Consider the following 27,717-nt stretch of genomic DNA (forward strand, 5'->3'; position numbering starts at 1 on the left):
TATAAAAGTCAAATGACAGAGCAATTAAAGAGTTATTGTTACAAAACTAACCTTTCAAATGAGCTCCTAAAATACGCTGTGGTTGGAGTTTCGCTTAAGGAATTTACTTTTAAGCCACTTTCTCCAAGTTTAAATCTGTCTACAGAAAACTTCAAAAACTTTTTTTTTTTCAGGAAAAGAGAGGAAGAAAAATAGCATGCTTTTTTCTGCATTAAAGTGAATGCTTTTGAAACATATCACCCCATACGTGACTGGAATTTAAAGAAAAAAAAATTACCTTCAGAAACTGGACATCAGTTTTCTTCAACAGAACAAAAGCCACCATGCCAACACTTAGAAATGCAACACATGAACTGCTCTTATAGCTCATACTTTATTCTCTGCATCAAAGCTCGGGGGGGGGGGGGGGGGGAGAGAAAAAACAGAGAGTGAGAGAGCGAAAGAGTCAAGCTCTTCAGAGCCTCTAATGACGCGTGCCAAACACGTGGAAGGTAAATCCCCTAATTCAGTCTATTCTTTCAGCATTCCCTGGCGGGTGGCCAAGCTAAATATTTCTGCTGGATAAAAAATGCACCCTCGTATGCGGCACTTTCTTAACAGGATGGCTCTCCGGCTTTAGTGGAGGGGGCTTCTCTGGGGGAAAGCCAACATGTGTGTTCTCTTATCTATTTATTTATTTTATTAAAAAGGGGCTTTATGGGCTGTGATTGGATTAACTTAGTGAACCCTGGAGGAAGAGGAAAAACAAATTGGGAAGCTGGTTTAGCACCCCCACCTTTTTGTCATCTTCTTTTGGGATTTCCTGGCTGGCTGCCACCTTGAGCCTGTTGAATGTTCTTTAGATCAATCAATTAAAAAGGCTTTAATATTTGGGTGATTGGAACGCAACATATGGGCTGCTGGTGCGGATGTCATGTGGTGCGTGGAGTTAATTGAAATGATTAATAGAGGTGTTAGTTTCTTCAAGACTAATTGAAGAAAGAATATAATTGGAAGCATGGTCTAACCATTATTGTTGATTTTTTTTAACATATTGTGTCCCTTAAACACTTTTACGTGTTTATAAGCATGCAGATGGATTTTGTTTAGATTTCTTCGACATGGTGATTTGCAAAATCATGTTTACTGTATATCCAAAAGTCAAATTTAGTTTTTATGTAAATTGATCTGAAAAAATATTTCCATGTGTCTTGTCTGTTTCAGTAACCAGCACACACACTGAATTTCTGGTACCTCTTTGTCTTTAGATCCTCGCTAGACTTAAACCAATTTACCTACCCTCGCTGTTATCTGTGGGGTTACAGCATCCATCCTCAGAAACTGATCATGAGCCTCCGAAGGTCTGTTAGGGCACTCTTCTCTCTGTGCAGTGGCTTGTGGTAATTTATGCTCTTCTGGTGTCTTAGCACACTGCAAACATGCCAGGTATTTCAAGGAAATAGCATCTCAGTCTTATTGCCCCACACCTTGTCAGCTTGACCATATTTTTCAAAGGAATCCAGTTATCTATACATAGGACTGGCAAAAGCTTGGCTTTGACAGTCAGAAAGAAATGTGGAATGAGAGAAATTCAGAGGATTTAACTGAGATCAGATCTTTCTGCCTCTCCACCTTCTTTAAGAATAATACATCACTTTTTTCAGTAGTAATAGTAGTAGTAGTAGTCTGTGAATTTTTACCAAAATTGTTAAGCTATTGTGAAATACAAAGCAAAAGCTATGAACTGGCTGCAGAGGACATCTGGCAGCAAGGAGAGGTTACAAAGGATGTGTCTTCTGAAAGTCATCCTGCCGCACAAGGTAGCTCTCAGGTTAGAAATGGGGAAACTGAGAAAACATGACAATCTCTCATCTGTAGTCAGCAAGCATGGGCTGGCCGCCTGCGTGCTGCGCGAGGAAGAGCAGTGTCGCGTCCTGCTTGCTGCTGGGCTGTGGTTACAAGCGCCGTAGCAAACTTTCAGCTGGGGATTTCTTAAGACTGAAGATCATAGCTTAAATAACTTGTGAGTCTGCTAGAGGGCAAGCGGTGAGCTTTGGGAGAGGAAAAGCAAGCAAGATGGTAATGGGGTGTTGATCCAAAAGGTAAGTCAGTTCGGATTTAAGACAGATAAGCTACATTTTGAAGCGCAATATTTTCACACCAGCCTTCTTTTTGCCTGCTTTTGGTAATAGAGGAAAAACTTATGCATAATTTTAATGTTCTGGAAGAGAACTGTCTTTCTGGAAAGAACATACAGGTTTTCTCTGTTGTTTCCTTTCTACGTGTGGTGCAGCTTATGCATTTGTGCATCTTTTTCAGTAGTCAGAAAGTTTATTCTGCAGCCCAGAATAAACTGAACAGAGAAGTGATAGATAAGTTTAGAGGGGGGTTGTTGTTGGTTAGAAGAAAAGAGTATAGGATGGTTTTAATATTTTAGAGTCTTCCCACACAGATTTCCAGTGATGCTTTGAAGACAACTGTGCGTCTGCAAAGACTTTGAGCCTCCCCGGAAGATGTGGCCTGTCTTGTGTACAGATCTGAGCAAAGCGTTTGTAGAAAGGAAGTGGCTGTCCTGTACTGGGGGCTGAGAGGAAGGGAAGACATTAGATCTGATTGCAAGCTTCCCTTACTCCCTGTTGCCTGATTTGTGTGCACGTAGTGCCAATAATTTTAGATGAGGGGTATGCCGGGACAGACTGGTGCAAATCAATTCTTTCAAAAAAAATATTTTTTTATTATTATTATTATTTTGGTGACGAGATTAGTCACTTAAGGATCTGGTGTTATTAGAGCAAACTACTGCAATTAGATCGTCACTTGTTTATTTTATAAATCTTAACAGTGATGGAAAATAGCATCAGCATTGTTGTTGTCTCCATTGCCCTTTAGGATTTAGTATACGAAAAGGAGCACTTTATGTAAACTTGTTGGAACAGGAGCATCCTCTCTGTCCTTATCAAACCTTGCCATGTTGTATAATTAATGCAATTCTAATGCATTGGCCTGGGCCACTGAAAGAGGAGTAGCAGGCCAAGGAAATAGGCTTTAAATCTATGCACATGACTGTTGTGTGATGGTAATATTTTCAGTCTCATACAAAGGAGAACGTTCAATAACATCCCCCTAAAATTAATCTCTGGAAACTGATCTCTAGTATATAAGCAGGGCTGGAAGCATCACCTGTTGCTCAGACAGGCAGACTATTTGCATTAGGAGATCCCACTTTTAGGTGCTCATAAATCTACCAAATTCTAAACGTGTGGCTCAGTGTTTCTTATGTTTTACTTTCCTCAGGCTATATTTTTTCCCCAAAATCTATTCTGCTGTTTCCAAGAACTTGGCTATGTCAAAAATTGTGTTGCTAACTTTAAGAGTGTGATGACTTTTCTTTTGAAAAGCAATCTCCACCATGACAGTCCCCATTTTTTGGAGCAGAAGTTTGAATGACAGGTTGAGCGGCCCGAGGAGGGACAGCGTATGTGGCAGGGCAGGGTGGTGGCCGTTCTTGTCAGGGATGCTCAAACACCGTCCGTCTGCCGGGAGCACTTCCAGGTTCCCGGATCTGCACATGTGCTTCGTTTATGATGGGTCTCTGTCAGAACAAGACCAGGACATGCACCAGTCCTGTCCCCACCTCCATCCCTGACCCTCATGCCCAGGAGAATTGCTTTTGAGCTAGAAGCCAACCTAGACGACTGGCAGGGCAGCCCCCCCGGGGCTGTAGGAGGGCATCACGGCTTGCTTCAGTGGGTGGACGCTGTTGGGTCTACAACCGAGCGCCTGAACTGAGAGCAGAAGAGCGCGTGTTCGGTGCATGCTTTACTGCAAACCGTCCTGAGGCCAGAGTCGTCAAAAGGAGCTGTTTTCAAAATCCTATGGACAAGAGCTGAACCTGGAGGGGATTATGAAGGCGGGGAGACGGACCGCGCCTGGAGGTCAGCAGTGTCAGGAAGGAGGGAAACTGAGAGTAAGGTTGGTGCAAGACCGAGGGATTTATCTTTATGGGTTATTGTAGACGAAGACGAGCAAGCTCGGTGTTAAAAGCGGGTGGGATGTAAGCCAGCTCTGATCCAAAAGCTGCCTGGCTGCATTAGCACAGTGCTAAGCCCAAGCTAATATATCCGGCTTCTCACCAGGGCTTATTAGCTCGGGCTCAGTGCCATACGAACATAGTCACAGGACTTCCAGTTGGCTTGACACCATGTCTGCTCAACGCGTGAACCGAGCTCACCGCTACGTGCCTGCAGAGGAGCACCGGGAGGTGCCCGGAGACTTGGCCACACCAGGCTGCTCGTGGGGCCGCGGAGGCCGGGCGGGCTGGTGGGCTGAAGGGGCACGCGGGGACGGAGAGCGTGCGCCATGTCTGCTTCGGTCAGGAGGGGAAGGAAGCACAGGGCAGATGCGGAACCAGGAGGGACTGAAACCAGCTCGATGAGAAGACTTGGCACGTGGAGCCTGGGCGTGGGAGTGGAAAATGGGAGTGACTGGAAAGGGAAACTACAAGAGGGGTCAGGAGGAATGAGGTGAGGACTTGCTGGGCAAGGAGACCAGTCAGAAGTCTGAGACGAGGTCTGGAAGATGGGCTGAGACAGCAGGAGAGGAGGAACAAACTCCACACCAAACCCGGCGTGAAACCGAGACGCCTGAAAGCAGTCATGCCTCTGCTTCCAGCACGTCACCTGGGGAAATCCACCAGCAGAGGTGTCCTTCCCATCCCGTCCAGTGCTTGTGCTGATCTTGCCAAAAACAACCGTATAGTTGCTCTCAGCCAAGTCTGCTAGCTTCCCTGCAGAGGTCTGCCCGTGGCAGATCAGAATATCCCAGCTCTGCTGATGATCCATGTGGGCATCAGTGTGATGCCATGTCTTGGGATCTCTGCTTTTGCTATTGGTAGTATCAAAAATCAGCACAAAAACTCTTGAAATACATTACTGAAATTGCAAACTCAAGTTCTCCAGAGTTTAGGTTGTTTGCCTAACCCCAATTTGATCCCCTTATGCATTATGATACAGTCTTTAATTACTCATTTAATTACTGTTTTTTATGCTGGTTACTTGCCTCATTCAGGCATCAGACAAGCTTGCTAGGGGAGATGAATTGGGATGGTGTAATAAAATATTATCTTTAAAGACACCTCTTCTCCCCATCTCATTCGCTGCAGCGTAAGGAAGTAAAATAGCTGTGGTAGGAAGAAGTGTTGCTCTTCTCAGGGCAGGTGAGCTCCGCTCTGAGGAGCCAGGTATTATTTCTGCCTGTGATTCTGAATAAGACTCATGCCAGTTCACCTCAGCAAAGCCTTTTGCAGGTGGTCATTAATTTTGACATCTTCTTGAGTGCCCAGTGTGAAGCTCTGCAAAATACAGTGCCATCACAGATGCCAGGAAGATAAATGCTTTGAACATAGAAAGTAATACGATGTGGTGAGTAAATCAGCTGCTCTGCATCCCCAAATTAACGTACGCTTTTGATGTTAATGTCATTGTGTCTCCATACCCCTTCTGCAGAGCGAGAATAGCAATAATACCTTCATGAGCATACAGGGGAGGTATTGTGAAAATCAGATTAGTCATTATTTGATATTTGTGAGGCATTCAAGTGCTGCTGTTGTGATGAGCAAAGTGGAAAAATACAAGACAAAATTGGTTTGTCTTCCATTTGAATGGTCTGTCGTAAGGCACTGGGCCTTTCAAGGAGAAAGAAGAGAGAAAAAAACCTGGGAAAATTACTTTTTTTAGTCAGCACTCTTCCTTCTAAACACTGAATAAAGAAGAGATCTGGTGGAAGAAAAGATGGTGCATCCTATGCCAAGAGTGCAGAACTGAGTTTCTGTATGCAATTCTACACCTGGCATCTCCTACCATGTGAAAGAGTGCCTGATTTTGCACCATAATAGTCTCCGTTTACTCTCATTTTGGAGTGTTTGTCTCACTGCAAAGCGTGGCTTTTTATGTGAGGCTGTTGTCTTGCAAATCTGATGGTTCACTGTAGGTTTTTACAGAACTTTGACTCAGCTTCAGGGAAGGAGGAATGAAGAAGCAGAAGAGTGAACTTCTGGAAGCCGAAACCCTCCTTTCCCTGTGTTTGAGCAATCTGTGCTCTTATGAAACCTTTTGAAATCTCATTTGCTGATGTCTTTCTGACCCCCAAAATTATTCTTGTGCAAATGTTGACACCCAGCAGAGATGAAATCATTGTCTTAGGAAAATGTATGTAGCTTATCAGAAACTGCAGGATTCCAACCATACACTAGCAACACCAGCCTTTCTTTTTTCTTTTTTTTTTTTTTTTTAATTGTTTGTGGTTAGTTGGCAGATGGTATTGTGAATCAGGTTATACATATCGGAAGGAGCAGAATGTTTTTTTTCAGTTCACATGAACCTGAATCCATGTCACGTACCAAACTGGTTTTATTTTCCCTTCTGCTCATGAATTTTCTGTGTGCTTATGATTTTAATATGTTTACTAGTTTTATGTTGACAGTTTTAATTACACAGTCCCGGAGTGTGTAAGCAGAAGAAGAACTAGATATCTTTTTCAAGTGAATTTAAGCTGTGTGTAAATTTTCCATGTGGGTTGGACTCATAGCTCTCTGAAATCAAAGAACATCAAAGCTTCTCCACTGACCACCAGAAATCAGTTAGTTCTCAATTGTTGTTTTTTGATTTGATGATTCTGACACTAAATTTCTTTGATTTGATTACTGAAGGAAAGTGATCTGAAAGTGGGTGGGCAAACGATCCAAAAAATTTTTGAGGCTTTTGTCTCCTGTATCATGCCATTAGACACCAGGCAGGGCAAAAGGAACAATTACAGTCCATTTATTCATGGATGTCTGTAAATCCAGAAGATGCATTTAAACTTGATTTTACATAGATTTTTTTTTAGGGTCACAAAGTAATTCCAAAAAGAAAAATATGTTTCTGTGGAGTTTGCTGTGCATAGGAGGAGGGAGCTGCCCTCTAATGAACGAGTGAAAAAAAATAGTCTCGGTGGTCCAAAAGCGACAATTTTGAGTTCTGCTGTTCAGATGTGAGTTTTCATTTTTGGTTTTAAATTAAAGGTGTGGCTGAATGTTCATTATCCCTATGACAAAAGCAGTAAAAATAGGTGCAAAATGGCTCTTGTGCAATGTTGTAATTTACCTTTATTTTAAACTGGCTTACACATCTTAATACATTATGACAATCAGAATTATCAGGCCACCAGGCGGAGAGGAGTTTGTTTTGTTAATTGCTCTTGTTAAGCCTAATTACAGAACGGGGTGGAGTGGATGCGAGGGGAGGGAGGAATCTGCTAGCAAGAGGAAATTCTAAAATCCTCGGAGCGGTTCCAGCAGTGCGTGTTGGGGAGCGAGAGTGCGGGTGTGGTGTGCGTGTGTGCGAGCATGCGTGTGTGTGTGTAAGGGTGTGAGAGTGAGTGACAGACTTTCCATATGGACTAAAATCCTGAGATGCATGAGCTGGAGGTGGGGGACCTGTGCTGTGTGGACACATGAAGGTACAGCTGAACAAAGAACTGTGCTGCATTTTGCTTTATGAATTAACTCCTTTTTCTTTTTTGGGGGGGGGGCATGACGCAGGTTACTTACTTTGCTGTTAATTTGTGTTAGATTGAGTGTTAGAATGGTTTGCTGATGTGACGTGCCATCCTTTGATACTACGGGTTGCCAGCACAAGGTGTGTGTATGTGGCTGTGGGTTGGTATCCTAAATCCCTTTGAACCGTTCTCCTTCTTCCCGGTGTTTGCAGCAGAGATGTGCTGCCCACGAACCGTGTTATTTGTTTAGACTTTCCAATGGAAAGCATACATCCAAAGAGCCGTTCTGCCCTGCGTTATTCCAGTTTGTTTGTGTGCCCCACATTACGCTGCTGGCGACGTACTGTGCCTGACCTGCATTGTCAGCCCCCTCCGTTGCCTCCGGAGTCTCAGGGACAGAAGTTTCTGATACGGCAGTTTTGAGCAAGCCAGACGCAAAGTAAATGATTATATAACAAATCTGTGCTCTTCTCCGGGGTATGTTACCTGACTTGTTTGCTGCCAAGGTGGTTTTATTGTTTTGGCTATTGGGTGGAGGGAGGAGTCTAGAACAGCAGAGGAGTCACGCTTTTGTTTTGCTTAATTATAATGTACGCTTTTAATAAGATCTTTTAGTGCCATGAATTAAATGGCATTGCAATCCTGCACGAGAAGAAAAATGCTACTGCTGTTGTAGCTGACAGCTGAGTTAGATGGCCAGCATGGGTCTGAGGCTCAGAAGCCTTTTCTTTGCTGGCTGGAGATACTGCTGGGTAAATGTGTTTACTTTTTCCTTAGTATTTATACTAGTTAATGTGTCGCACTAGATAAATCTACTTCCTGAGTCCATCTTTCAGCTTGCTCTCTTCCCTCCCAATTGACAAATGGTTTGAGTTTGACACCGTTTTATCAGTTGAGCCCCTGCTGGGTGCTGCATGCCTGCTTGTTTCTGCTTTATCGTGAAAAGTGAATTATCTGCAATATTTTGTTACCATCTAACTAGCAGTTGGCAGGCTTTCCTATATGAACTGATGTAGATTTCAGCAAGGGGAGGCTGTTGTGTTTCCCTGCAAAGCCCCGTTGTTGCTCTCCAGGAAAACAAAAGATCCCAGAGCTTTCTGCACTGCAATCTGCTGCTGTCCCACTTTCAAGGAGGTGTTTTGTTTGTTGCGGCAGCTTCCTATCTTAAAATGATAAATTGAGCGGACATGTGCGCTGTTTTAAACCTCTGTCTCCAGGGCTTTGTGTTCACTTAGCATAAAATACATTATATTGTGGTAGGCTCTGGTGTGATTTAAAGTTGGTTTAAAGATTACAAAGCAAAAGGGAAAGCATCAACATCTTTAGCAGTGGTAGTTTGATGAGGAATAGCTGTCAGGAGAAGAACTCTACTGACTTACCTCAAGTGGGTTGCAAATGCATTAGGGATTCATTAATATTAATAGTAGAATAGACATTTCCTGCATTTGTCTGACATCTTCCACGCTGGTTTTTTTCCTTTTTTTTTTTTTTTTTTTTTTTTAAGACCAACCTGGAGTGCAGTTTTAACATTTATTCAAGTTAATACAAGGATGATAAGCTAAAGTTAAACAGAAGGAGACCCTGAGTGTGTGGGGTCGGTCTCTAGGAGTCCTGGAATTTGGTGCTGTGCTTTAGAGAAAGATTGTGGTAAACTCTTGGGTGAGGCTTTCAGGGCAGTTTGCAAAATGGGTCTGCTAGGTACGACTGTAACCAGAAGAAATTGTTGTCGGAAGAAATTGTTCTATGAGGGTGATGGGAAGGTCACTATCAAAATGGCATGTAAGGGTTAATAACCGTGTAGATTTCTAAGGTGGACAAAGTAGTGGCTTGTTCACAAGTTCAGGGGTGAAAAAAGAAAACCCAAATCATTCTTCAGTCTCCAGATGTTTTGTGAAGTTGGCTGAACAGTTCAGTTTGAAAAATATAGATAAAAAGTAATTTTTACTTGTTTTCCATCTTTTAAGTCCTGTGATGCGCATTTTCATGCTTCTGCTCTGTCACCAGCAGGCTTCCAAGCTTTCTTTAAAAAAAAAAATAAAAAAAATTGAGGAAAACCACCAAATATCTTTTGAGACGTAAAATAAAACCAAGCATATTGTCGGCACCAGGAACATGTAATTGCAATGATTGTTTTTCAGTGTCCTGCATAGCACATCACAATTTCACCCACCAAGCCCTTTAACTAGGAGAACTCATGGTAGTAAAGTGAGGCAGGGGCTTGCTTTTTACAGAAAACACAACTAAGAGTCCCAGTCTGTAAAATGTCAAAAGAAAAAAGATAAGCCCCCACAAAGCGCCTAGTCTGGCAAGACTAGTGATGCAGCAGCTACAAATGCAGAAGTGCACACGAGTTTGGCAGCTCTTACTGATAGGGCAATGTGAATTGTCAGTGTGCGTCTGCTCTACTTGTTGAGCCTAATGAAAAGTACAGTTTAATCACTGGTGTGCCAAATTGACCATGATTAGCTGTTATTGCAGATTAGTGCATTGTCTGGGGCTCCAGAATTATTGATCCGGGTGCTGTGCTCTGGTGTTTTCCGTGCCCTCTATCGTAACCTCTTCTTAATGCTTAGGGGAGGGAAGCAGGAAAGGAGAGTAGGAGGGAAGAAGTCCAGATGGGAAGAAAACAGGTCCTGAAAAGACCATATAGGAACTAGGTCAGGTACTCTGGAGATTAAAGAAGCATGCTTCATCCCTGGACGCAGGAGGCAGGGACAAGTAGCATACAATTACGAGGAATTAGAACGGCAACAAGTAGTGCAGATTTATCAGCTTTAATTGTCTATTGTCAGGACAGAGCCCTTCTTGTAGATCAGGCGCTGCCAATGCTTTAATACCTCTAATGGACTCTCTATTGTGGGATTATCTCTCCTAAGGACAATGTCTTTCTTAAAACTAGTTGTTTTGGGAGAGGGAGAAAAAAAAGGGGGGAAAAAAAAAAAAAGAAGTAGCTGCAGCCCTCGTTTTTTCTCTCTGGTTTGTCACATTCTGCAGGAAGTAGCTGAGAGCCCAGTGTTGCCATTCTGTCAGCAGCGCTATTCCTTCAGGGGAACTGATAGATACCTATTGAACATTAACCCCCTTTGCTCCACCTTCCCCAACGAGCTCCTCCAGAAACAATAGCTGGTTGATAAAGAGCAGATAAGGAAGGACACCCGGCTTAAGAATCTCTCAGCTATCTTTATTTTAAAAGCTTTCCTGGGTTTTGCAAAGTAAACATTACAACATTTAAAGAAGGATAAGGTGTCAACTATTTAATGAGAAGTTGTGTTTAATAGCAGAGGAATTCTTCCCTCCCCCAGCCAACACACAGGTATGAAAAGACTGTTATTTCACCACCCTGGAGTAGGAAAGGTGGAGAAATGACAACTGTACTCCTAGAAGCTTAAAAAGTGGTCCTTCGGCCCTCCTCTGCCAGATTGCCTAATCAGCTCTAAACATAGTCACTGTTTCGAATCCTGTGGTCCTAGATGCACGGTAGTGCATTGCTGCATCTGTGATAATCTGTGGGTAAATATTTTTGTTTCCACCATATGCGCTTTGTCATGGTGTGTAGCTGTTGTTTTTGTTAATCTGTTTTGAAACGCACTCTGTGGCCAGTTCTTTGTCTGAGAAAAGTGGCGTGGTTCCACCCATGGGTCTCATCCTCCTTCTGCTGTGTTCATCAGCTCCACGAGATTGGGTGGCCTGGAGAGTATCTGAAATGAAAACTGAATTGTGCAGGAACAGAGACCGAAGTTCCACCATGGTTCATATCACTATGACTTAACCAGGCAGGCTGAGGAGAGAATACCCCAAAAAGTGTCATGACTGCCAAGTTGGGAAGAGACATGAAAGTTGAATTAATGCAATTAATTCTGAGGTGGCTTCATTATTTCAAATTGTTGTGAGCTTGTTGCGGGGCCGATGTCTTTGAAATATTAACAGGAGTCAGCCTTCTAACATATGTATACCGTCCCATCCCTCCTCCATAACAATCTGCAAATCAGCCTATTTTAAAGGGAGATTTCCCAAAGAACACCCTTTTGTCAGTCCTCTGTCACCAGTAAGGTTGGAAAGTGGTTGGAATGGGTTGGCCTGGTTTTCATTCATTTTTCCTCAGACTCAGTTGCTATGGACAGAATATGCAAAAGTCCGTGTTTGAGATGTGGCAGGCTGATTTTTGTGCTCAGGTTTTCTTGTCGGGTATAAACTTGGGTTGGCAAAAACATGCAAAGACAATACAAGCACTGTTGTATGAGCTCCTGGCTATCATCCCAACCTTTCCCAAGACCACCATCGCTCAAAAGTGTGATGGGAAGGCTGATGGTAACCAAGGGGGGAACAGCTGTGGTCTTCACTGTGAGGCACTTCCCTTCTCATAAGGGAGGAGGAGATGACTCCGTACGTTTAGTCCAGACCCTGAAGTCTGCTGCCTTTTCCCACAATGAAAAGAAGTGTAGTGACAAAGCCTCTGCTGCTGCTGCTTTCTCAATACCTTCACCCCAGCTTGCTTCCTGGGAAACAAGAGCGAGTGGCTTCAGCCTGTTTCGCCTTTGCTGCTCAGCTGCTTTCACAGCGAAGAGAAGCCTAACTTCTCACAGTGACTTCTTGCCCTCCTGATAGCAAACCCACACAGCCTCGGCTCCTTCTTCTCAAACTCAAGCCTCAACAAGAGGAAAGGGCTGAAGCTTAGTTCTTGCTTCTGTGTGCTGCAAGAATGTTTTTTCCATTGGAGGAGGGTTGGTTTTGGCTTATTCATAAGTCATCTGAGCAGTATTTTAATAAGGCCTAGCTGGAAACAAAAAGGGATATGGTATTTTAGTTTGACTCCTTTTTTCTCTTTTTAAGGAAAATTTCTTGAGAGGATAAAACAACAGAAATCAAAAGAGATGTTAAGGCTTGCACTAGGCAGTAGCTGAGACTGCAGCCAAAAGATCTGCTCTTGGTATTGCACAGCTGAGACAAAAATAAACGTAAAGGCATTTGGAAGTGCTACGAGGCAATGACCAGGGTGCTCTGTAATTAAAGGCAGTCCCTGAAAGCTGCATGTGTTAATTCAAAAGCCTCCTGGCTACAACATACACCACCCCAAATGCCCTTCCAAAAACCTTCATGTAGATTCAAGTGCAATTTTAATTTCTCTCCTTATAGGCAATACCATGCTGAAGTCGTCCAGGGCATACAAAGCCTCTGAGATCGTATCTGAAGCCTATAGGCTGTGCTTTGCAAAGGTCAGGCCAGTCTGTGAGAAGGCGGCTGTAACTTTTCCTGTTGCACAGTCACTAGAGCGTGCTGGATATCCCTCTTTCCCTTGAATCTGACAGCAACCACGTTTTCAGAAACATGGCCCCAAAACAGGAGTGTATCTCAGCAGAACTTGAAAGCGAGTTCTTCTTTGAGTTTGATTTCTCGGTTGGCTTTTAAAAGATGTGCAGTCGTGCAACTACATCATGTACCTTCTCCGAGTAATGACCACAACTGGTCCCCAAATGTTTACCAGCACAAGGATGCCTACATGCAGGAAGTGGGAAATGGGGGTGGGTCTGGTAGTTACTCTTGATGTGGTCAATCTGCCACTGACCTTGTTTGGGTAAGGGGAAGGGGAGGATGTGAAAATGAGACTCTGCTTTAATCTCGTGTGCATTTTATCTCCCCTCCAACTTTCTAAAGAAGTTTCATCTATTAGAGCCACCTCCCTTCCCTCCTTCTTCCCCTTAGAATTACAGCAGGCACAGGGAGAACAGCAGCAGCGGCAGCGGCAGCTGAGGCCGAGTTGCGCAGGCTTGTTGTTGAGCTGAAGTGGCGATAGCATCAAAGGAAATGGATGGGGATTTCTGAGATCAGAGCTGTTAGGGCCATTCATGATTTGTTGCCAGGCTGAAAGCTGCTGCAGAGAGAGCTGCCTGAGAAATGCTGATTAATACAGTAATTGAGGTTTTCTATGAGCGAGAAGGAAAAAATGAAAATATGACTAAAAATGTTCTTTTTGAAATGAACAACATTTTGAGATTGCACATTCCAGACAATAGTGGCTACTGGTATGAAAGATTTCTATAAAAGAGCAGAAAACTTCTGGTTGAACAGGGCATCTTTTTATGTTTCTCTATTAAGGAGGAAGGTCAGAAGGTCAGTCTATATATTTCTTTAATGGCAGAGTTTCCTTTGTGATTCTTACTTTAGTACGCATTCTTAACAATTTGTTTCTGTCTCTTCTTTCTTGATAAACTTAGTTTTATTCCAGATCAGGCACTGTTAGGCTAGACCTGCACGCCACCGAAATCCCTTCTCCTGCGCTACAGTAGTGCTGGGCTCAGCTTCACTGAGACACCTGGAGCTAATTTCAGGATAGCCTCGGAGTGTGCCACGGAGTTATTTGAAGTCTGTAGGCTTCATAGGCTGTACTCGCCTCCCCAGGCTCCAGGGAGAGAGCCACTCTGATCTGGTATATTGGCATCCTCCTGTTGTCCTGACAAATATTTCACTTCATCTGATCCGGTCTAATCTAATCTCTGCTGCTGCTGCTGCTTCTTCTCCAGCCCAAAAGCATTCTCAGTTCCTTGAAAGGCAGATTTGCTTTTCTTCTGGTCTCCTTCACATTAAGAAGACCAGCCCCTGAAGGAAACATATCAACCCTTTTTTCTTGTCTCCCCCTCCCCCCAACCTTTTTTTTTTTTTTTTTTTTTTTTTACTTTCAAGCTAACAGGGAAGTGAAAAGCTCTAAAACAGCTGCCTCTCGGAGTGAGACTATTTTTCGGTAAAATAATCACCTTCAGTATGACTACATTGTTTTTCTGTTCTATGCGGTGTGACTCAGCATCACTTAATTAACCCAATCAAGTAGGCCGGATTTCTCTCCTTTAATGAATGGTTCTTCCTACTTCAGAGCCTTCCTAGACCTCATTTTGGATGTGCCTCAGTTTTACTGGGTATATCCAATTACATTTATATCCTTCAGCCCAGTGCTCGGGCCACCTCTCGTGTGGAATTATGCTGTGGTGGAAGTTAAGCCAGGACACTCACTTGCAAGCAGTTGCCCTACTTATGTCTGCTGCCACAAGCCCTCCTGTGTTAGCACATACGGAAGGTCTTTACAGAGATACACTATTCTGAGCATCTCAGACTGAAAATGGCAAGTAATCCTTTCCACACATCTTTTTATCAGAGCGCGGAGGAGCAGGTTAAGGGAAAGGGATGTGTGTCAGAGAGAGACAGGCACCCAATTGCATAAAACATGCTTTTTTTCTTCCTCCCTTTTTCCTGTGAAGAAATGTGTAACGCCCAGATCACCCCAAACTATAACTGCGTGTGTGTTTAGAATAAGAATGTGAAACTAGCTGCCACGTGAAGTGCTGGGAAAGCGATGAGAAATACGCTTGCAGACGTGTGAGAAGAAGGAAAAGTAGTAGAGTGGCTTCGCAGTGAAGCAGTTAGCGTTCGCGCTGGGCTGTAGATGGCTATAAATGGAATTGTGCATCACTGTTCCTCTGAGCCTGAGGACGCCTCGCTGAAGAGACAGGACCACTGAAGGAAGTAAGGCATCTGGTTGTTTTGTAATGAGAAGCAGGAATGCTCTTAATAATAAACAAACAGGACATTGTATGCCATCATCACAGGATGTCCTTCCTTCAGCCAGCACACTGACTTGGATCCGAAGGAAAAAAAATGGGGTGCAGGGTCCGCTAATTGCTATACCAATCCTCCTTCCATCACCAGCGTGCTCCCGGATGGTTGCTTGCGTGCTGCCCGGCGCAAGATCAGCGCCCGTTTTCTTACCGCGCTGCGAAAGAGGCATCGAGTTAGGGAACGCTGCCTGCCTTGCCCTGCTCTTGTGAGCTTCCCTGCTGTTACTTAGGGAGAGGGGGAAGATTTTATGTGAAGGAGGAAACAGAAATGTGTTTCCCGATTCCCTTTTCAAGCGCCGATTAGGAGGAGACTCTGGCAAGGGATAAAATCACAACTCCGCAACTCCCGGATTGGTCCTATCGAGTAAAGCAGTACAGTGGTTAAGGTTTGGGAGTGAGCACTTTAAATCGGGTTTTAATCGATTTTCTGGGACCCGTGAGTGATTTTAATTGTTATTTTTATACTGTTCTATCTAGTCAGATCGAGGGAGAACGAAAGTGGGTACGTGTAGACCTCTGGAGCTTAAAATAGCACGGAAGGCAGATTTCTAGTAAAAGCTGTCTCACGCGTACTTCTCCTGAAGCGCGGAGGTGCCTGCCCCCGCCCGTCAGACCCAGGCAGCTGGGCAGCGCCGCGGCTCTCCCTTGCTTACGCAGAGGCCGTCCCATCTTGGTCGACAGGGGAGGAAAAAATTAACAATAATAATAATAATAATAAAAAAAAAACCCCGACAACAAAAAGCCCCCCCCCGGTGGGTGGCGTGGGGGCTCGGCGCAGGGCAGACCCCGGCAGGTAGAGCCCCACCTCCCGCTCTGTGAGGAGAGGGAGGGAGGGAGGGGCCGGGCCGGTGGGCGAGCGCGAGCGGCGGGCGGGCTGCGCGCGAGCGGGGCGGGGGGGGGGGGGGGGGCGCGGGCGGCCCGAGCGAGCGAGCGAGCGCGCGGCTGTGGCAGGCGGCCCCCCAGCGTTTCGCAGCGGCAAGAGCAAGGGCGCGCGGCAGCACCTGTCTGACAGCGGGGGAGGAGCGGGAGGGGAGCGGCGGCTGGAGGTGTGAGTCAGTCTCCCGGGGACCCAGCCGCTGGAAGGAAGGAGAAATGTTTACTCGGTAGAGATGAGCCAGGTCTGCCGACGGCGGTGGGCTTCGCTGTGGAAACGCGCGCGGACTCTGCCCCGGTAAGCGGCGCGATGACCCCCCCCTCCCCTCACCCCTCCCCGGCTCCGTCTTTCTCGCCGGCGCCCGGAGGACGCAGCAGAAGTTCTCCTCGTCGCCTCTCCCCGGTCGGGAGCGCTCCTCCGATCGGCGTTAACCCTTTCGCGCCGCCGCGCAACTGCCACCGCCCCGAGCTTCGCTGCGAAGTCTCCTCTCCCCCTTCGAATACCGAGAGTCGGGAGCTGCCGCACCGCCGGCCTCGACTGCCGCCGGGACGGGGCGCGGGGGCTGGCCCCGAGGCGGCCGAGGGGGAGCTGCCTGCCGCGACCCCCCGCCTCAGCCTCTCCGGGCAGTTGCCGGCGGCTGCGGGCGGCCCGGCCGTGCCCCCCCCGGCGCGGGCGCCGGGGGTCTCCTCTTAACCCGGAGTCAGTCAGCCCTTAACCTCTTCCTCGGAGGATCGTGCGCTTTCAGTCTTGGCGTTTCCCGGAGGAGGGGTGTGAATTTCACGGTAGCTGCGTATCCGAAATGGAAAAATGAAGGGATTTTACGCCGGGCTTGAACGTCATTCCCATCTACCGGCGTAGGCACAGATTTTGGTCCCTAATGATCCTTATGGGAAGAGCCCGACCTAGTAGTACCTGTGTGGGGATAGGTTTGATAACAGTGCTTCTGCCCTGAATAGATAGAGGGGCTGAAGGACTTGGTGGAATTGTCCTGCGAGGCTCCTATCCAGTGCTTTGAGACAGTAACTCTCGGAGGTACCATCAACATTAGAAGGGATAGGAAAACTTTTTTATTATTATTTATTTATTTATTTCCCCTGCGCCTTTTCTTTTTGGCCCCCGAGAACGTGTTGCAGTGCTTTGTGAAGGGCTGCTGCTGCTGCAGTGATGCTGGCAGGATGTCGGCTTTCTCAGCCTTCCATGCCAAAGGATAAGGGGACGTCAGGAGGAGGCGGGGGGGCCAGGTTGTTTTGAAAGTTGTTTGTGTGTTGAAAGCCGGTGGGAAAGTTCAGGCTTCCCCATTTGGAAGAGGCAAGGCTGGGTTCCGCTCTTCCAACATGCGCTTTCCATTTTTAGCTTCATTCAGACGCAGACAGCAGCTCCTTTCCTCTTCCTCTCCTTGTTTGTGACACTTTTCTGAGGCAGCTTTTCCACAGGCAACTAAGTGGTCTCGCGGCCATGACCCCACATTTTCTTCAGCATAGAATATTTTTTTTGTCTCCGAGGCATTAAGGAAAGGGTCTGAAAAAGGTAAAGCGGTTGTCAGCCTAGGGATTTTTTCCTCTTTGTTTTTGTTCCCTCCTCATTATTACCGAGGCAGGCGTTTTAAGGCGCTGCTTCAGTCAGAGCAGCTTCGTTTACACTGCTTTTTGGCTATTACTCAACTGTACCAACTATCCTGCATACGCTTTTAAAGTGTCACAGACTACTGTATTAGTCACGCTGTCTCAACGGAAACCACAACACTGAAGGACAATGAGGATTAAAGGCTGTTTTCTTATTTTCCAGGCTGCTACACAGTGTAGCTCGGACGCTGTGAGTTTCAAGAATCTGGTGAAAGGGAGAGAGTGGACAATGAAAATGGACATGGAGGATGCTGACATGACTCTGTGGACGGAAGCCGATTTTGAAGAGAAGTGCACATACATTGTAAACGATCACCCGTTGGATCCCAGTGCCGACGGAGGCACCTTAACTCAGGCAGAGGCTTCCTTGCCAAGGAACTTGACTTTCAAATACGCATCTAACTGCAAAGAGGTAAGCGGCAACGCTCTGGGGAAGGTTGGAGTCAGGCAAGCCAAATCACAGCGCTTTGGAAAGTGTGTGCTCACCCTGGCTTCCATTCTTTGACACACACACACACACACATACACACACCCCCAACAACAACAAATGCTGCCTCCTGGCTTTTAAGATGGGACCCTAATAGCTCTTTTAAAAAACTGTGAGCTGGTCATCTGTCATGTAATATTTTCACTGGAAATCGTAGCCAGCCTATCCCTGAAACTGGTTCTGAACCAATTCGCAAACAGTTAAATTTTCACACAATTTGAACAGCATCTGAATAAGCATATTTAAACTGTGGGGTAGTTCTCTGTGCCAATTTCTAGACTGCTGTTTGCCAGGACCATTCATTGCCTCTGGCTCAGAGATTAAAGTGCCTCGGTTGTCCAATAAATAGCTTTAAAAAAAGTAGAGGGGAAAAAAAAAACCCAACAAATTCCTGGAAATGTGTTTAATTATTTCTTTTTGTTTTCCCTTTGGTTATGAAATTGCTTTATTCTTTTCGCGAGCTTGCTGTATTCCTGACTTCCTAAATTCTTAAAAACTCCGGCATGTCGGTTAAGGAAGTGATGGTAGAACTGTAGCAAGCTTGACAGAAGGGTGGCCGTAGCTTAAATTAACTTTTGTTTATCTGGGACAGTATCTTCACTGGTAGCTAGCCGTGCGAGTCTGTCCTATCCTTGTCCCTGGAGTGGGTACATTCTTTGTTGTTGTTTCAGAAGGGCTGGAAAGAAATGAGCCCGGATGAGCAATTTGGTTTTGTGTTTACTCCTTCATATAGAGTAGCTATTATAGCTAGGTGTGATGTTCGGCAGGGTAATAACCAAGGGACAACCCTTCATTTCTCCTTGTGCTGAGACTTGTGGTATAGCAGCTATTACCTGTGCTTCTACTTTGGCTAAACATACTGACCACAGAGCTGAAAAGAAGAGGTACACTCATCCGTGCCTATCAAATATTTCCTTCCAAAGTAGGTACTTGTTTAATCCTGCATACAGAAATGGGGCCGGACCCCCAGCTGGAGGGTATTGGCACCGTGGAATTTAGCTTGGCAGTGCCTAATACACTGCCTAGTAGGTTTGGTAAGAGGTTAAAGCAAAATTCTCCTTAAAATCACTCTTCTCTTCCCATATGCCCTGCCCTGCCCTGCAGAACTTTGGCAGAGAAAGGACACACTCCAGAAAAAAAGTGTGAAACCTTGCTTTGTGTTATTGCATTGTTAGATAGGTCTTACTTTGGCAGGAGAGGGGAGGTAAAGCTGCGACTCCACTGTGTCATACAGGAGGATTTCTTGGTTGAAGGATGAACTTAGAGCGCGACAGCTCGGGCAGATCCTCAGGAGCCGGCTGGTGACTGATTGGCTGCTCGGGCTGCTTGCTCTCTCTGCCACCATTTAGTCCTGCTGCTGTGGTAGGAGACGTCCAAGGAGCTTTCAGAATTCCCAGCGCTGTGTTTGGAAACAGCGAGGTGTAATTTCCTTACGCTATAGCTCAGGTCAGTGAATCAGGATAGGAGGATTGCTGCCATCTCTGTGTAAGAAGTGGGGGGAGAGTGAAGTCGTTGAAAGATTCCTGGTTCTTCCTTGTAAAATGTGACCCGTGCAGCTCCCTGCTAGTGGGAGTCTGAATATAGGACATCCTCCTTTTGTTCTCCAAAGTTCCCCCGGTCTTTTATTTGCACTGAATAGCACCTACCGTGAGGAACGATAGGAACTTTCGAACCCTGAGTATTTCTAAGGTAGCTCTGAAAGAAAGGGCCGATCTGTTCCTTTTTTTCCCCATGTTCTGTGAAAGCTACAGTCCTGTGAATGTACGGACAGGTCACTCCTTTGCTACTTGTCTGTAGGGTGAAATAGTTGTAAATGGCATAATCCGTTTGCATTCTAGCAGCTTCTGACATGAAACATTTTTTTCTGTCTGCTTTCCAAGTTTGATTTTGTTCAGTGGGGTCAGGACTGGGTGTGTGTTGCTCTTGCACATCAGTGTTTGTGGGGTCAGCGAGGGAGTCTGATTCTGGTTTGAACCTCATGGAAAACCACTGGAGTCCTGACAGCTTGATAGGGTGGGTTTTTTTCACTTGCGAAAGGATGAGGTAAGACTTCGGGGGATGCATGCATGCGTGTTTGCCAGTGGGTTTCAGATGTGAGCTGTCTTCATTGTTAACTTTGGGGAGAGCTGTGGCTTCATCTGGTTGAGAGTTTTAAATGCTGAGTCAGTTTATTGACAAAAACATACATAATACATCGCTTGTGAAATGCTAATACTGTCATGATTAGATCATTAAATCCTAGTGCTGTCATGATTAGTCTTATATCTCCACTTGGAGTAGGAAAAGTACTGCGTGCCTGCTTAGGAGGGAGGAAGTACAACCGCTGTTGTTTGGGGAGGGTTGTTTTCTGTGTTTCTTTTCCTTGCATGCTTTGTGAAGTGAGTAGCTCCTCTTTAAAGGTTTATTGAATTTGCAAGGGAGTCCATGACACGTCATACTCTTGTTTATTCTTGGATCTTGATCGGGGATTTTTCTGAAGGACACATTTTTCATTATGAGTTCACAGTATGTGTCAGCATTTTAAAAAAATGAATTACTACTGCTCGTAACATTTTAGGCTGCTCGATTTACATGAAGTCATTTATTTATTTCTATGCGTGAATTATTTATCCTTTCCTCCAGGTTTAGCAATTGACAAAAAATGGTGAAATGTAGTGCCAAAATCACGCTCTAGAAGGCCATATGTGAATAATCTTTTTCATGCAGATGTTTAAAAACATTTTTTTCAATAATTTTTCCCTTGGTCTTAGTCCTTAAAGCCCAAGCAGACCTTCTTGATACAAAGTGCCAGTTATTCTGCTGTCTTGAACATGACTAGTGCCTCACCCTGGTTTGTGAGCTTGACAGAGAGAAATGTACCTCAGCAAACCCATTACTTGTTGCATTTCTCTGATACGGCAGTTTCTTGGAGACAGGCCCTGAATCAAGCAGTGATTTTGAGCTGTTACAAAGTGTGTCTCACCGACCTCAGACACTTGCTCTTCCCTACTGCTTTTATTTTATTTCTTTTATATGTGTTCACCGAGGAAGCAGTCAGAAAGCATTTTATTTCATGGCATCTCTTTTAGAAAACTGGTCACTGAATGAAGGGGTAAAATTTATGTGGGCTTGTGTAACTGTAGAACTAGTAGTTAAAAAAAAAAAATAATCATCAGTGTTATTCCAGGACACATGATGGCCTTCCCGGTTTGCGTTTGGAGAATCCTGTTATGTCACTGAAGCCAGTAAGAGTTTGGTGGATTATTTTTTTTTTTTAATTATTTTTAAAGCAGTTTGGCGGTCCCATTGCAGAATACCCTCCCCTTGCAGAATTAGCCGGGGTCGTTGTTTACCTCCAGTGCCCCCTCCCTCCCCACACAAAGGTGCAAGGCGCGTCGGTCTTTCTTTGAAAGCCCCTTGGAATACCAGGTTTGGAAGCGGAGCCCGTCCGTCTCTTGTCCGGGGGCCGCGGGCAGGGCGGGATGCGCTCTGCCACCCGGACCGCCGGCCAGGCCTGGCGGGCTCCGGGCGTGCCCGTGCCCGCCGCCCAGCTCCCGGCCGCCGCCGGCCCCCGGCGCCGCATTAGGACCCTGGTCAGTTCCAGGGCCGCCGCCGCCGCCGCCGTCCCGGGCTGCTCCCGGCCCCGGGCCCGGCCCCGGGCTCCCCGCGCCGGGCCAGCCCGCGGGCGGCCGGGCTCTCCCCGCCAGCCCGGCTGGGCGCCGCCGCTGCAGCGCCGCCAGGTTGCGGCTGGCCCCCGCTCGCCGGCCGGCTCCTCTCGGCGCGTCCCGTCCCGTCCCGTCCCGTCCCGTCCCGCTCGGACCGAGGGGAGAGCGGGTTAGCTCAGCCCGGCCTCGGCAGGAGCCGCACAGCTTGCCCGCAGGGCCGAGAACCCTCCTCGCGGCGTCAGGCTAACGTTGGACTTCGTGCTGGAAATGCTCTTTTACTGAAAGGAAGAATGTGGTAGCGGCCGGCTTGCAAGAGCGTTGAAAGTTGGAGCTTTGAAGGGAGAGGGGGTAAGTGTCTGTAGAGAGGAAATTGTTCTGAAAATAGCACGTTGCTCCCTTACGGCGTGCTTCAGACCCCGAAGGCTGCGCAAGGGCAGTTAGGCTTTTATTTGTGGGGGGCGAGCTCAGGTCATGCTCCCCTGTGGTTCTCTGCCACGAGGCTGTTTCGGAAGGTCTCATCGGCGAGATGCAGCAGCGTGCTGAAGGACACCTGGTGGACACAAGTCTGAAATGCCTCTCTGCCACAGCTTTTCGGCAGCCTGGAGACAGCTTCCCCTCAGCTCTGGACGTGGAGTTCCTTCGCTCTTTCGCCTACAAGCCCTCGGCAGCTCTGTGCTTCGTGGCCTCTTGTTAAGCTGCCCCCCGCCTAAGCTACGGCAGGGCAGGAGCCCCTTTTGGCTGCGGCAGGGGGGGGCCACGGGCAGCCTGGAGCCAGCCTGTCCTGGCACTGCTGGAACCCCTCTCCTGGGGGGTACCCCTCCTTGACCACAGCAGCTGAGCTCGTGGGGGCACAACGGAGGCCAGGAATTGCTGACCAGAAGGCCACCCTCGGTTAAAAGTCGTCTGGACAGCTTTAGTCTGGTGTAGCAAAACTTCAGTGGGCACACACGGATGTGCAGAACATCCTTTGCCAAAATAACCTTCTGATGGGTGCAGGATGAGAAATTGTCTTCATGTTCAGCTGTGCCGGGGGAAAAGCAAACACTGCATGTAAGGTAGATATCAAAAAGTATCTGCTGTGTCAGACACCAGTTGAGTGAGTGTTTCAAGTTGACTAGTTCGAGGAGTGATTTCTAGAGATTCTGAGAATTTCATTAAAGTCATTTTAATTAAGGCCAAAATATTTTAAAACCATGAAAAAACTCAAGCTACCATGCAGTAAAACTGGTAGGGTGTGCTGTAGCTTGGTTGTGAACTTTTCATGAGAGGGCAGATGGATGTAAATGAAGATATATGGGGAAGATGAGAAGAACATCTGCCTTTTTCAGCTCTCTATGAGAAATGTACAAGCAAGACAAAAATAAAACTGAGCCACTGAGCTTGTTTCAGCTTGTGGTAGGTGTAGGAAAATTTCTGGAAGTCCCTTTTCTCTCTCTTCAGTCCAGATGCACAGATCAATGGAGCATTTAACTACCTCTACTGTTGATGTTTAATTTTTTTTGTAGTGTGCTGAAACACATGTTGAAACACAGACGAGCGCAAACAGCCACCACATACACCCAGCAATCTGTTTCCGGGTGGATTACCTGCTTGATTCCATGGCTGTTATTTGTCCCCTTTATTTTGACATTTAACACGAAATTATGCTAGGCGTTGGTTGTTTGCTGGGATTTTTAATCTTGACCAATACACAAGCAAGTATTTGTCTTGTCTGTCTCCCTCTCTCACACCATGGGTGATAGAACAGAAGAAAATGTAGCATAAGAAAGTCACAAGGGTTAGGTAGTTTAAGTGCTGTCCACAGTCCAGGTTTTTACCATTCTTTGCTGTGAAGGACTGTTACGAAGAAATGCTCACTGAAGTAAGCTATCTGCAGGGTCTGATGAGTGCTAATATGCTTTGGTATGAACATTGATTCCTTGCGGGATACAGACAGCAGTAATCCCAACCCTCAGTGTTGTCAACCACTTCTGCTGTTCCTGTATTGTTCTGAAGTCCTGTTGAGCAAAAAGACAAGTGGCAGGATGTGTGAAGGGGATGCAATTAATACATTTTGCCATGAAAATTTGGTTATAATATAAAATTAATGGGTTTTTTTTACCTTCTTTTTTTTCCCCACTATCTGAGCAGCAGGATCAATCTTGCAAAAGCTTGGGGGTTTTGGTTTACAAAATTGTTGGTTTTCTAACATTGTTTGGATACATTAAATTTAAGAAGATTGGTGAGGAACAGAGAGAGACAAAACCAATAACTCAGCAGTGTTTTGCAAAGGGTTACTCCAAGGCACGTTCTTCTGAATAATGATGAATTGCTTCCTGATTTGTGGTCAGTGACTTTTTTTGGTATAATTACTGTCAAGAAGGAAGCTGAACAACTAGAGTACATTTTTTAGACCTAGCATAGTGGAGCATTTTCATCAAAACCCTTACGCCTTTTTGACCAAACCCACTTGACATATGTTACCGGAACTGTTGCCTCCTTTTTATAAAAGAGGGTGATCTGTGAGTACATGTCCCAAAGCCATTTCATATTCTGTTTTGTATGCCACTGTGTGCTGGTGAGAGAATTGTAGATTGTCTTTTTTTTCGTTCTCATTTTAGCTATCAGGATGGGTATAGAGCGAAGAAGGTGGGGGTGGGTGGGTGTGGGGGGGAAGGTTTCATTTTGATCTGGAGGAGCAGTCATTCCAGTTCCTAACTTATTAGAAAAGCAAGCTCTGTAGCAGTGAAGTGATTGATAGCTATTGAATATTTTTGTTTGCTGGAACTAGACTTTTGGGGGTTGCCTTTGATAGGAGAGATAACTTCTGAAGATATTTGACAGTCTCTGTACATTTTGCTTACTGTTCCTTCATGTAATTGTGTTTCCACAAACCCCATTTTTCAGGTGGTGTTCTTCTTTGGCTTCCATATGTCTCAGTAAGATGCTAGTATCTAGCAAAGCTGGTTGTATCATATCCAGCACGGTTGTTAATTTATTTCTGTTTTGCTGAGCTGTCACTACAAATTTCTTGCATCGGTTGCTTTACCTTGTTAAGTTTGGGGGACAGGGGAGAGGAAGGAAGACTTCTTGATTTCTGTTGGCAATGGACTGATCCTGTGCTGCTCTTCTTGTAGGTCACTGGAGTTATAAGCAAAGAGTACATCCCAAAAGGAACGCGCTTTGGACCCCTGGTAGGAGAGATCTATACCAGCGATACGGTTCCCAAGAATGCGAACAGAAAATACTTTTGGCGGGTAAGCAGGAAAAAACAGCACCATGTTGTTGCAGTAAGCAGATTGCTAAATGAGTACGGCTGAGAAGCTGGGTCACTTCCTGCTTCAGACCTGTGTGAATGCAGGGGGCAATTTCTGTATGCTGCCAGGCATGAACAGAGCCAGTGGGGTGAACTAAGCTGAGCAGAAGCCTGGCTGTCTTGGATGTAGGGACTGTGGGTGGAGAGAGCAGGGGAGATGCACAGCCCTTCCTGGCTCTTGTCTTCCGAAATGGATCAGTGCTTGACTGTGTAAAGAAATAGTTCTGCTGCTTGCTGTAGGGGCAGGTTGTTTTGCATTTCTTCACAGTGGAAAGTCATTCTTATTTACGCAGATGTCACATATCCTTGATTTTTCCAGCTATGAAGAAGCTGTGAAAGTACTGCATAATCTTTTACTCTGGAATTATGATACATTTTGTGACATTTTTCCTGGGTTTTGAATAGGACTGCTATAACACAGTGGTAGTGGTCTTCAGCATATGTCATGCAGTTCATAAGCTTTTCTAGTCCACTTCAGAAAATGCTAAAAGAGCAGCCCACGGATCTTAGTGAAGGGAAAAATCCATTAATGGCAGACAAACACAAGAGGCGATGCCTAATTTGTACTCTGTACTATAAGCTGGAAGGGAGCACCAGCCAATTTGTTTTGGCTTAGGAAGTCTGTGCTGGGGAGTATGCTTCCGGTTTATCAATTGAAATAATCCTCAGTTTTCTTTGCAGACCCATTATTAATTGTTAGAGAACATTCCTTCAGCCCCATCTCCTTCCATGGATTTGTTTTGCTGCCTTCTAGCCATTTAGGTTGTGTCTAAATCAGTGGATTTGGGAGTATATCCAAGCCTCTGTGCCCAGGTGCCTGCCTGCCTTAGCAATATCCCGACCTCATATCCAGGTGAAACCCAGGGCAAGCACTAGCATTCCCCACACCCCTTTCTTCTACCTAATTGCATCATTTTGGTTTTCTCAGATTGTCTTCATGCGATGTAATACAGCATTGCACAGGCAGTTATTTTGCATGGGCATTTTTACAAAGCAGGCAACTGTTTTCACATTCACAAAGCTACAAAATGTTTCTTTTAGACGAGTTTTTCGGGAGCTTGTGTCCAGCAGAGGAAGAGACTGGTACACCGCCCCTAGCCCTGCCAGTTGTTAGTAAGACAGCAAACATTGGGAAGAGGGGCTGCTAACCATCTTGCAGGACATTGTTCGTATATTGCAGTGAGAAAGATGACATCATTCTCATGATGTGATTTTAAGCCTTAATGTGGAGGGATCCTCAGAAATAATATCCTAGGAGCCATCTAAGCATCGTTAAATTCCCTGTTATAATCTCTTGATTCGTTCAAGACAGGCTGCTGCACCAAAAATGAATTCCTTCCTAGGGGTCTGACACAGGCTTGCATATGCGAAGGAAATTGTGGGAGATAACTTCCCACATGTTATTAAAGGCATCCTGGGCTTGCTGGCAGGAGCGGGAACATCTGCTATGCGCGCAGGGGGATGCTGCCTGCTCCTTGCCCACACGAGGGGAGCGGGGCCGCCTGGGGCCAACGTCATTTCTGGGAACCGTGCCGTGACTCAGCACATCTGGTCTCGCCTTCCCCAGAAAAGGTGGGAGCCCTGTGGGGCGCCTTCGCCCCGGAGCCAGAGCATGGTGACCTGCAGCATCCGTGGCCCTGCCATGGGAGTGGTGGAGGGCCGGTTTGGGAAGCAGTGGCAGGGGTCGAGGGCCGGAGCCCTGCATTCCTGGAAGTTTGCGAGCCGAGGTGAGCAGAGAAACCCGAAGGCTCCTATTGATGCAGCACAACTCGCCCGGCTCCCTTCCATTTTCTCATAACAAACACACCGCAAAATCTCTCGCAAGCTGCTTTGATGAGGCCACATGTATTTCCCCCTTCTCAGTTTACAGGAAGTTACTCTTAAAGAAAGTGATTCTGGTGTTTACGGCCCGCGTTAAAGGGCCAGGCTGCCTCGCCCCTCCGCTGGCGGCTCTTTTGGGGAGAAGAGGAGAGGTCCCGGCTGGCCTGCAGGCGCTCACAGGATGCGCTGCCTGGCCAGGTAGGTGGGAAAGACAGTGGCATGAACACAAAGGCAGGAACACGCCGTGGAGTGTTTTCCCCCTGAGATAAGCTCAGTCTCCCCTTCGAAAAGGCATTTCCTGCTCAGCGAGATCCGTCACTGGTCCAAGCTGCTCCTGCTTCAAGGTCTGGCTTTCACCTGGTCATCTGTTCTGCGAAACCCAGGAACCCCATTTTATCCAGCATGGAGCTAGTTCCCCCTGAGAGTAAGGGATGTGTCTTTAACAAATGTGTCTCCTGGATTTTTCTTGATTTTTTTTTTTAAAATAATTCTCTTATTCACCACTTTAAGAAACAGTAGCTTCTGTCAGTGATTGGGACTTCTTTCCCCCCAAGCCGCTGAGCAGTTTTCAGATTCATGCTTTCTTTCCCCTCTGTGGGCAAGCCAGAACGTGTCCCTCAGTAGGAAAAGTGACTTCTCATCCGCTGGCCCCTTTCCAGGTCTTCGTTAAGTTATGGCAGGTGAAGTTCATCTTTGCCTCACCCAGCCTTTCTACAAAAGGGTTACAGTCCAACTATGAGCAAGTGTTGCTTTAGGACTCTGGGGAGGTGGAGGATGTTTGCATAGTTTAAACCTTTGGGTGGAGGTGGTAGGAAACTGCAAGTACAGAGGCCATAGAAAAAGTCGAGAAAGACT

The 27,717-nt window shown here is 46.1% G+C and overlaps 1 protein-coding gene across 3 annotated transcripts in view; it reads left to right on the plus strand.

The window, feature by feature from the left end:
- Window positions 1-27,717, plus strand: part of PRDM1 (PR/SET domain 1) — a 102,349-nt gene that overhangs the window by 60,875 nt on the left and 13,757 nt on the right. Inside the window, exons 1-3 of one of the 3 annotated variants that reach the window (XM_075046698.1) lie at window positions 16,156-16,290; window positions 17,779-18,027; window positions 24,863-24,982. In XM_075046698.1, the coding sequence (XP_074902799.1) occupies window positions 17,845-18,027; window positions 24,863-24,982 (303 nt within the window). In that variant the 5' untranslated portion in view covers window positions 16,156-16,290; window positions 17,779-17,844. Of the gene's footprint in view, window positions 1-16,155; window positions 16,291-17,745; window positions 18,028-24,862; window positions 24,983-27,717 lie in introns of those variants that run through there. The other 2 variants (XM_075046699.1, XM_075046697.1) reach the window with 2 other exon arrangements.

This window comes from Buteo buteo, chromosome 15, assembly GCF_964188355.1.
Source record: "Buteo buteo chromosome 15, bButBut1.hap1.1, whole genome shotgun sequence".
Classification (NCBI taxonomy): Eukaryota; Metazoa; Chordata; class Aves; order Accipitriformes; family Accipitridae; genus Buteo; species Buteo buteo.